The sequence below is a fragment of the Gossypium raimondii genome, chromosome 3 (genome assembly GCF_025698545.1).
Source record: "Gossypium raimondii isolate GPD5lz chromosome 3, ASM2569854v1, whole genome shotgun sequence".
Lineage (NCBI taxonomy): Eukaryota > Viridiplantae > Streptophyta > Magnoliopsida > Malvales > Malvaceae > Gossypium > Gossypium raimondii.
The window spans coordinates 6,957,979-6,969,953 of record NC_068567.1 but is presented as its reverse complement, the minus strand read 5'-3'; the positions used below and the strand labels follow the sequence as shown (position 1 = coordinate 6,969,953).

At 28.8% G+C, this 11,975-nt stretch overlaps 1 protein-coding gene across 1 annotated transcript; it reads right to left on the bottom strand.

Moving 5' to 3' along the window:
- Positions 1-3,080: 3,080 nt before the first annotated feature.
- LOC105796096 (pectinesterase inhibitor) lies at positions 3,081-3,689 on the bottom strand. Its single transcript, XM_012625723.2, has one exon. It carries the CDS (start codon positions 3,687-3,689, stop codon positions 3,081-3,083), a length of 609 nt encoding a protein of 202 aa, XP_012481177.1.
- Positions 3,690-11,975: the final 8,286 nt, after the last annotated feature.

The window sequence follows — 11,975 nt, the reverse complement described above, 5'->3', positions numbered from 1 at the left end:
ACATGGAATTGGCATCCTTGAGATCATGAGAGGTCCCATGTAAGACCATGTCTAGGACATGGCATTGGCACCGAGACGAGAGGTCCCATGTAAGACCATGTCTGGGACATGGCGTTGGCACCGAGACGAGAGGTCCCATGTAAGACCATGTCTGGGACATGGCGTTGGCACCGAGATGAGAGGTCCCCTATAAGACCATGTCTGGGACATGGCATGGGCACCGACATGAGAACATCCCATGTAAGACCATGTCTGGGACATGGCTTTGGCATGTTATTATCAGAAGAGACCCGAGAATCCTTATTGTTCCAATGTAGCTCAACGGGCTAATAAACGAATCATGTTCAGGAAAGTTCAGTTAAAAACATGAATGGCAAGTTCAGGTAAGTTATAAGAGCTAAGAACTTATTATATTATCAATTGATATTCGACGATGCAGCAAGAGAAGAGTAAGTTATGAACACAAGTATATTAAGTAAACAAGCAAGAGAACTAGTATGAGATTAACTAAAGAGTAAACTAGAGATATAGACATTTGAGTTTAATTATTTGAGTTAAATATTGTTATTTATTTGCTAGTAAACTTACTAAGCTTTATGCTTACGTCTTTTATTTCTCTTTCTCTTATAGTATTGCAAGGCTACTTCAAGGATCTTAAAGAAGTCGGAGATCATCCACACTATCAAAAACAACTACTCGGTATTTTATGATGAAACATGTTTAAGTTATGGCATGTATAGGGATTTAGTTATTTTGTATGTTTGTAGTTATGATTTTGATAAAGAATGGTGTGTAAGTATTTGATGATGTATGGTCATTAAAATGGTTAAGCGTGAAGGTATTTGTTGTTATAAGAGTTTAGGTGATAAATTATGTATGGAAATCATGAAAAGGTAAAATTGTGCAAAGAAACAGAATTCAGGCAGCAACAGTGACGTGAATTTGAAAAATCACCTAGGATAGTATAAAATGAATTAGAGGGTGAATAATATATGGAATGAAATCTTATTGAGTCTATTTTCATGGAAAAATAACGGTGTAGCAAAAGGAAATTTATATTTTAAGATATGTGAATTTTAGTGAGACAAGGTCAGAACTGTTTTTGGAGTCTCCTATTCTGAGTTTAGAAAATCATTAAAAATTGTATAAAAATGGTTATGAGTTATAGTTTATATGTCTAGATTCCTTATTGAGTCTATTTTCTGTATAAACAAGTAAGAACTTAATATGAAAATTCTACAGTGAGAAAACTTATTTTTAGTGACAAGAGGTCAGGACTGTCAGGTGGTGAAATAGGGGAGACTTTAACTAATAAACTGTACTAATTGGCTGAAGAAAAAATTCCAAAAATTTTATGGTAAGTAGAAATATGAGTCTAGTTTCAGGGAAAATTTACGTAATTAAATTTCGAGTTCCGTAGCTCGAGTTATACTTAATTTAGTAACTGTTGCGTGATTGGACAGCTTTGCTGTAAATAATGAAATTAATTTGCAAAGTAAATTTTTATGCTCCGAATTAGTAAAATAAGTTAAGTAATGCCTCGTGCTCGACTCCGGCAACGGTTTTGGGTAAGGGGTGTTACATGGGCTTTATTTATCAATATTTCAACTAAAATTAAGAAAAATTCTTAACCAACTCAAGCAACATTTTCCTTCTTTCTTTCTTTCTTTCTTTCTTTCTTATTCGGTGTGAAAAGGATGAGTATGAAGCAATTTTTTTATTTGTTTTATGCAGTCTGTCTCCCTCCAACACTTATTCATTTAATTAGCATGAATTAATTAATAAAAATAAAATGAATTAACGGCCAAGATTGGCTCTTGATATTATTAGTGACAATCAATGGTAAAGATCATCCTCAAGCACTAAGTATGTTATAATGATGGTATAATTTTCCTTTGGACCTAAGTTTATTAGACTCTCCAACATTTTTCAATCAAATCTCATTATTGACACTTGCAATTTAGCTCCTATACTATTATTAAATTATTTATTTAATTTAATTCTACTTAATAATTCAACTCTACAATCCCATATCTGACACATAATTATTCCATTTTAAGTTACGACAAATTTTTTTTAATCAAAACTAGCTTCGGACCGAGTTTTTCGACACTACCGAAACTTCAAATAAATGTAATCACTATTGCCATTAAATTCCATGCCATCTGTCACATGTCAATCATGTATTAACTATTTTTATCCCTTCGTAAAATAACTAAGACTGTTAGGGGGCATTTGGTTTGCCGAATTTTAGATTGTGTTCCGTAATGTAATATTACAAGTGGAATGTGTGGTTACCTTATTTGGTTCATTTGACTGGAAGGTTCAGGTATTTGGTTGATGGAATATAAGATTAATTAAAAGCACATTTACTCAATTGTCCTTGTTATAGAATTTGTTTTTTTTTAACAAATTTAGTTCCTTTAATATTTTTAGTCTCAATTTTCAAAGAAATTATGATAAATTCTTACAATTTATATATATTAATGAGTAAATATATTAGGTTGAAATAAATTTATAAATCATAATCATAATAATTCATGAAAAGTGACTGCAACCCCAGTCATAATTATAATTATAATTAAAATCATAATTAATATATTAATAAATAAATAAATAAATTATTAAATAAAATATAATGATTATAATTGTGATGTATGATATCTACTAGTTAGCTATTAAGAAAAAAAAATTTTTATTTTAATTAGTCAACTTTATTTTTAAAAAAAGCCTAAATTGATTAGAATAATAAAATAAAGGGTAAATTGATCTAAAATTTAAGATTGCATCTTTAATCTAAGATATGATAATGAATGGGCTGTAGTAATCCTATTCTATACTACAAGATGATTAAATTATAGGATGGTCGAAATGTTGAAAATTCAAACACTGCAATCACATTCCGGAACGTAATATTACCGCTGTAATGTTATATTTATGAATCAAATACCCCTTAATGTATTAAGGTAATTTGTATAACATTTCATAAGTTGAAATACCAAATAGAAATAATAAAAAAGGCGCGTTTTGCATGATCCGTGCTTGCAATACTTTGTAGATATATATAAGGGCAAATTAAATCAGTGCAGTAAATCAGTAATGGCAAGGATAATGCTACCAATATTTTGAAGATTCTCATTGATATCCACCATTGGAGAAACTCCATCAGGAACAGGATTCGGCTGCCTCGTAAAACCATCGTCACATGTTCCATAATCCGTAATGGCTGCACTAACCATGGTTTCAATGGTGCCAATGTCGTGAACTGGAATGGCGTCCATGGCGTTCTGCATATTATCCAAAGCATCATCATACATTTCATAGCAACCTTTAAGTCCCGAGATTGTCTTCGGATCGTCGGCGTATTTAGGGTCGGCAGCCATTTTTGTTGCGGTGGCATTGGCCTGTTTGGTTTGTTCAGTGCCGGCTTTTATCAGCATTTCGACAACGGATGCGATGTCTGTTTTGCCATTGAAGAAAGGTGCAATAGTGGTTAAGCAAAGATCGGGGTATTCAGTTTTCGCACACAGGCTTTTGATCTGAGGATCAGAAGGAACCACCGTCGGCGGCTGTGATATAGGCGGGGGAACTGGGGCTGAGGCAGTTATTGGAGCAGAAGCTACGTAAATGGCTAACACAGGCCGGAAGCACAGTAACACAAGCACCGTTTTTTTGTTTGTAAGTTCCATTCTTTTCCCCTTGGTTTTTGTTGCAAAGAATTTTAAAAACCAAAGAAAATTGGTGGATTTGAAGATAAAAGAAACGTATAGAAGTGACAAGTTTTTGGGCGGTTACTCTCATGTTTTTTTCCTTGAACCGGAGCGGTTACTTTTATTCATTGTAATTTGGTAGCTATTCCTATCCAGGAAAAATGAAGTCAATCTGGAGTAATAATATTTAGGATAAACTAGGTAAAATTATCGTGGAGGCCCTGTATTAAGAGTTAAATTATATTTTGTTCTTCTACTTAAAAAATGGGCAAATTAAATCATGTAAATTAGATTAAAGAGTAAACTTATTTTTTTGTTAAAAAAAATTCACCAATCTATACTATTAAAAATTGATGTAGCTGACAAAAAAATTAGATAGTGACATGTGGAGTGCCATGTGTACCTCATGCTGATGTATAGAGACCCGTTTTTAACTGCAAATGTGGATGAAATTTCTTATAAAAGGACCAGTTTGCTCTTTGATCTAATGTTTAGGGGCTCATTTCCTATTTTTTTGAATAGAAGGGATAAAATGCAATCTAACTTTTAGTATAGGGGCTTCCATGATACCTTTACCGGATAAACTACGGTTATGGTCACTCTTTTGTTAACTTGCTAATAGATGTCAACGTGGACTATTAAATCACTATTCTTCAAATATATTTGGGTAATGCTACATCATTTGCCACCAAATTATTAATAAATTTTTACTTTGGTCATAACTATAAAATATTTAAAAAATAATTATTATTAATATACAGATGAAATTACACATTAACTCATAAACTTAATAATTAATTTGATTTTTGAACTATAACTAAAATATTAATTCGATACTATTGAAATTTTAGTTATAATTTAGAGAAAAATTAACCATTAGACCTATGAATTAATGTGATTTACATTATCCCTCCATTACTGAGTTAATGAATGAATCAACAAAATGCTTCAAACCAACAAATGGCACACCAACAAAGAGTCAAAGACCCACTCGTAAGCAAAACATCAACAAGGAGGGAAAAAAAAGCTTCAGCCTAAGACATATCAGCCCTTGTATCAAAATGGAGTAGACTCCAAACTACCAATTTTCTTCCTCTACCATGCTTTTCTATGTCATTTTTTCCTTTTTAATGAGTAACGCCAAAGATGATAAAGTAAGAGTGCAGCAGCTTGTTTGAGAAGAGGAATAAGAGTGCCATCAACATGAGAAGCCACGACTTTATCCATTGCACCCACAAGTTTCCCACCAATGAACACAATAGGAATAACAAGCGTTGGAGCCGACGGGACAATATGCAATGGTGCACAAATCATAGGAAGGGAGGGAGGAGTGAGTGGTAGAGTAAGCGGAGGATTTGCATGAGATGATAGTAGCAAAGGAGGAAATGTTAAGAGGAAGTGAGGGTAGAGAGGTTTTTTTAAATAATTTTTTAGTAATTTGTATATATTTTTTACAAATTTTATAATTGTGTTATTGCACGTTGAGGATTCTTTCTTTGAAAACTTGTAATGTTGAAACCTAAGCACCAGGAATTGTTCTCACTTCTCCACAAGTAATGAAAACCCAAAAATTTGCATTTGAATTATATCTTTTTTTTTTCATTTTGGTATAATTTTTATTATAAGTGGTATTTAAATCATTTTTTTCTTAAAATGATATCTCTGCTTATTTTACAAAATAGAAAAAATAAAGAGAGAAAAATAAAGTAAAAAATAAAAATATTAAAAATATTTTTAAAGTTTATATGATGTGACAATCTATTATTGGATGACATTTTTTAATGGAGATAACATTTGGTGTAAAATGGGAAAGAAGAATAATACCACTTGTGACAAAAAAAAGTTTAGGTATCAACTTGAAGAAAATGGTATAGTTTAGATAGTAGTTTTTGGGTTAAGTTTTTTTTTAAATAAAATAGACTTAACAATTTGAATAGAGATACTAATTTTGAAAAAAAAGTAATTTAAATATCATTTGTGACAAAAATATTAGGTACCAAAATAAAAAAAGTATAATTTAAGTACCAATTGTGTGCTAAAACTTAATTTTTAATAATTTTATAATATTTATTTGTTGTTATGAATATTTTATTATTAAGTGGATGTACATCAAAATCAAGATAAGTTTTGATCAAGATGAAGATAATTTAAGTTTTGATGTTCTATTTTATTTAAACTTCTTATGTCTATAAATATAGATTTTGGAGAAGTATTATAGATTCTTCCCATTGATCAATAAAATACGCTCTCTCTTTTGCTCTCTCATTCTCTTTGTTCTTTACTCTTTGTCTTTTTATTTTATAACACATTATTAGCACGATAATTTTCTCTTTTTTTCACTTCACAATCTTTCGAAGTTGTCCCCAAAATCCAATTCCTTTTTCACCTTAATCTTTCATCCTTACAACTTCATCTCTAGAATGTTGAAAGATTCAATTTCAAAAAGGATTATTATTCTTTGTAACACCCATAACTCAGTTCCAGGCGACCAAACCGAGCTATGGATTTTACATTCTTATCCCCAATATTTGATTTATCATTGTACAAGCATGGGTAACGTATAGATTTGGTAAGACACTTTTATATTTCGATCATATTTTCTTTTTCAATTAGGATATGGCTACTATTAATTTTTATTTGACATAAAATTCACATTCTGATGGTATTTGATTTTTGCCTTTCTAGGTTAATTTTTTTTATGTAAAAGACATTATTGTTGATTAGATATGTTTGTTATTAATATGGTATATATTACTTTTGATAACTTATTTTTTAGGATGAATCCTTTGATTAGACTCAATGTTTTGTCATGAGTTATTTAATTTCTTTCATAGTTGAATTATGATTAACTTATATATCAAAATTATTAAGTGATTTTTCGTGTGCTCTTTTAATGAATAAAACAATCATGATCCGCTTTAACTTATTGGTTTATTTTTTATTTTAAAATATATGTGATCTTAACATTATTTATATATGTCATGTGAGACAGTATTTTGTCTCTAGATTGGTTTCCTATTTTAGCTAAATTTTGTTGAATTATTGAATTATAAAGATTTCAACCAATTGAAATAGTTTGAAGTAGGTGCTTGTTATGAAGCATTAAAAATTATATATATTTGTGATTTAAAGTAGGTGTATGTGGATGAAGCACTAAGAAATCATACATATTTGTTATATTATTATGAATTATGTGATTTAATTATAGGTTATGATTAGATAAAGAAATATATATATGGCCATAAGAATATGATAGTTTTATGATTTGATGCACTTGAAAGATCTCCTATCTAAAGCTCGTTATGGTTGGATGTACCTGAAATTGTAAGTTTTTAAAACTATGAGTATAACTCTACAGTATATAGAATAAGTTCTCGATTAAAATTACGTGGAAAAATATTACTGATGAGAACTTGCAAGAGAAGACTCATTCATCTTTTCATGCTTCAAATGTGTTCCTACAATAGCAGTATCTTGAAAAAAGATTTCAAGAGTTAATATCATGTTTACTTATGATTGAACAACGATTTTTAATCATGAATCTAATCATTCCCTGAAGAGAATGTAACAATATGCAATAAATTTGAAAGACATAATCTTGGACATGGATGTAGTAAGTTGGACTATAATAATAGTCATAGGGGATCGTCGTAATAAATTTTCTCACCACCAGAAGAGGAAAAACAGAAGAAAGCAAGAAAATAAAAGAATTCCCAAGAACTCTTTAAGGAATGGAGATAACTTATGTTATCAATATGGTATGGAAAGTCATTAGTTGCGTACCTGTCAAACACCTAAACATTTAGTTGAACTCTATCAAATTTCTATCAAATGGAAAGGAAACAATATGAAAATGAATAATAAGAATGATGTTGAATCAAATTTTACATATCAAATTGATGATTGTGACGAATCTAAACAATAAAGGGATATTGACATTGTCTTTATTATGATGATCATTTTAAATATTAGCATGCCAATTTTAGGATTTCTATAATCCATATTAAGGAATTTTTGCTATTGATATTCATTACTAAACTTTAAGTCAATGATTTTTTTAGGATTTTATGTGTTTTGTTAAAGATGGAATCTCTAGTATGAGTTGTATCCTTTTGTGAATTGTGACACTCATTACTTAATTTTGGATATCTTATTAGTAATATTTCTTTTCGCCACCGTAGTGAAAAGATAGAGATAAAGAAGAGAACAACAAGAGTTCTCAATATAAACTTTCAAAGAAGAGAGACTACTTATGTATGAAAATTCATTAGTTATGTACTGTTGTACACCTAAAAATAAGATCCACTCTCAAAGTTTGCTATTAATAAATTTTGATTTGATTCAAAGTCTACTATTGGAGTTTAATTTGCTTATTTCTTGATAAAATCGACAAGACTGAACGTAGAACAAAAAATGTACATCTTTAATATTAAATCGACTTGATATATGGTTTAAATATTCGAGATGGTCTTCTGCTTAAGTTTTGATTACATGGGTTACATATTGTTTTAAAACATTTCATTTGTTCACGAAAATGAACGTTAATCGATTTATTTATGTTGTTATAGTAAGTTTTATAACTAAATAATATATTTGACTAAAACATATCTAGTATGCAAATTTGTGTTAATAAACCAATGAATTTTATGATTATTCAATTTGATTTAGTTTAAAGAATTGTTAAAGGTAATAATTCATATGTTTTATATTATTCCATTTGTTAATGATATAGAGAAATGACATGAGCAACTGTAAATGAAAAGTTCTATAAACATGGATGGTTGGAATTTGAATTAAATTTCATGCATATTTACGATGATGATTATGAAAAGAAAATTTGTTAGTTTTTCATTATGTCATATTTTTATGTTAGAGATGCGACTTTTATTCATATATTTAATTTAGGCTTATTTCTATACATGATCTAACTAGTTATTCTTGATAGTTAATTGATTATACAAAACTTTTATTAAAAGGGCTTTAAAAGTATTTTGAATTGATATTATATCTTCTTATGGCTAAATAAAATAACAAGTTATTCGCTCCACCAGTTCTACTCCATTTGATGACGTGAATGTAGCAATACATAACAATTATGAAATTTTAACTTTTGTCATTATTGATAAATAGATAAAAAGAAGATGGATGATTCAAAATGTTGCCAAATGTTTATTCTTAGTTCGAATGCTCAATGATTTATACTAATTTATCATTCCTTGAAGCAGATGATAATTATATAATTTTATTGGTAAGAAATATGATATATGCTTACATTATTGTCGAATTATTTTTGCATATTCCTTGAACTGAATGTCTGCAATAAATATAATAAATATTATATTTTTTATCATTAAAGTCAATTTGGACATTTGAAGATTTTAGCATATTCCCTTGAGCGAATATTGCATATAATTGTTTGAAAATTATATTTATTCTGTTGACTTAGTGGCATTAGAGTTCACATTGATTTAGACATTTCCAGTAGTAAATGTCACAATAGTACTTATATGTGGATAAAAAGTAAAATGAATGACAGTAAAATTGTCAATTTGCCACAATTTATATTGATATTATTAGTACAATTGAAATGCATATTAAAGCAAACCAGAAGTTTACTGATACAAATACATTTACTAGGGGTGTTCATTCGGTTAACCGACCCGAAATAACATTAACCGAATTAACCGACTTTTCAAAATCTTTAACCGTTAACCGAACCGAAATTTTTTTCAAAAAAATTAACCGAACCGAATTTTTTTCGGTTAATTCGGTCGGTTAACCGAATTAACCGAAAATTATATGTTTTTTTATTTTTGGTTAAAAATTAACCGAATTAACCGAATTACCCGAATTAACCAAATTACCCGAATTAACCAAATTAACCAAATTGAATCACTACATAATTAAATTATTTTAGACTTTTAGACTTTAGTTTTAGTCTTAGTTTTAAAATTTTATTTTTATTTATTAAATTATTTGTAATTTAATTTTATGATTGGGTTGGGTTGGGTTGAATACTTGAGTTTAGATTGGGTTTAGGTGAATAGTGGGCCTATTTATATATTATAATTTTATTTATTAATTTTTTCGTTAATCGAAAAATTCGTTAACCGACCGTTTCGAACCGAATTAACCGTTAACCGAAAAATCAAAAATAATTAACCGACCCCGATCGAAAAAATTCGTTAACCGACCGATTAACGAATTCGGTCGGTTAACCGAATTTTTTCGGTTTTACCCGAATTTTGCACACCCCTAACATTTACTACTTGGCGTGACCAGTTAGACCATCCTAGATCATATATGATGCAAAAATTAATTGAGAATTCATATGAACATTCATTAAAGAACCAAAAGATTCTTTAATTTAAAGAATTCTCATTTATTAGTTGTTTTCAATGAAAATTGATTATTAGAAACTCACTAGCTAAAGTTAAGATTTAATATATTGCATTTCGAAATGAATATGGGTTCATTCATCCACCATGTGGATTGTTTTGATATTACATTATTTTGGTAGATACATCTATAAAATAATCATATATGTGTTATCAACTTGTAACTCTGTTGTTTGCAAGATTACTTGTTTAAATAATTAATTTTAGATTATGTGATTAAAACAATCCATCTTTGTTAATCTTGATGAGTTTATATCTTAGTCTTTTATTGATTGTTATATATAACCTTGAAAAACTTTTGTAAAAACTTGCTATTTATGCTCATAATGGTTTAGAGAAAGTATTGATTGAACGTCTCGATTAATATCTAAACCATTACTTATAAGAACTAAACTTCCTATTTCAACATGAGATTATGATGATTTACATGTTGTACACATCAAGCCAATAAATATTCAGCATTACAATTGGTTTTTGATCAAGAGCTAAATGTTTCCATCTTTGAATTTTTGTATGTGTGTATATGTTTCAATTAATCCACCATAACGCACAAAAATGAGTGAGTCCTCAAAGAAAGTTGAGAATATATATTAATTACGAGTCTCCTTGTATTATTAGATGTTTTAAATGTATTGGAGATTCAATTATGATGTGATCTGTTATTACTATTTTAATTTGATAGTTTTCCCGGCATTAGAGGGGAGAAATAATAGCTAAATGAAACCACTGCTTGTAATGAGTTTTCATTATCTAGATCCTTATAGAGAGTAATTTGAATCAGAAGTTCAAAAAAGATAACTCACTTTATTTCAAGTTAACTATCGATGTATTTACAAACTTAATGAGAATAATCACGTGTTATATATCATTTAATATTTTAATTTGAATCAAAGTCTCAAGAGAATAATCGGTTAGAATAAATGATAGATTGATCTGCTTCAAATATAAAAATTCTTCTAGATTGTCATATAGTGGAGGCGGGTGCTCTAGAAGAGACCTAAGACATAACTAATAACTAAAACTCCAAAAGAGATTCAAGTACAAACGAAGATTAAAATAGTAAGAATAAAACAAATCTTAATAAATTATGTCAATTCAAGAAAATGTGGAACCAATAATAAAAGTGATTGACAATGGTTTTGCATGCAATATTATTGCTAAAATAATGCAATAAAGGGATAATCTTGAATAAATCTATTGAGAAATATAGATATGAAATAGATTGGTCAAAATAGAAAGACGCAACTCAAGTATAATTAAATTTAGGAGTTTTTGGACCAAGAGTCCAAATATCTAAATGTATATAAAGCTAGTGAGGGTACAAATAAAGTAGTTTTGCAAAAACAAAATAAAAATATAAAGTTTTTCACTAAGTCCCGACATTGATTATGAAAAGATATACTATTCTTTTGTAGAGGATACAATAAATTTTAGATATATTATTAAACTTGTAGCTCATAAAAGATTAGACTTACGCCTAATGGTTGTTTTACAACCTTTATGAATCACTATATAGTAAAGTTTATATTAAAATCCTTGAAGGATTTAGAATGCTAGAAGCATATTGAAATTCTCGGAAATTATTCATTTATATGAATTGAAATAATTTGAACATATGTGGTAAATTTGACTTAGTGAATAGCAATTGAAGAATGATTATAAAATGATCCAAAATACCTATTTGTATTTTTATATAAGAATTATGATTAAAGTTTGTTATGATTATTATTGAAATTCTTGAATAGATCAAAATATATTTCTCCAAAAAATTTCTCACTTATGACTTTCAAAAGAATGGTGATATAAATGCTTAGCAAATACGTTTAAATGGTCATTTGAAAAACTAATGCTCAAGATTGAATACGTA

What these genes read in the sequence shown, in the direction of transcription:
- LOC105796096 (XM_012625723.2), bottom strand. Translation starts at nt 3,689, where the DNA reads ATGGAACTTACAAACAAAAAAACGGTGCTTGTGTTACTGTGCTTCCGG.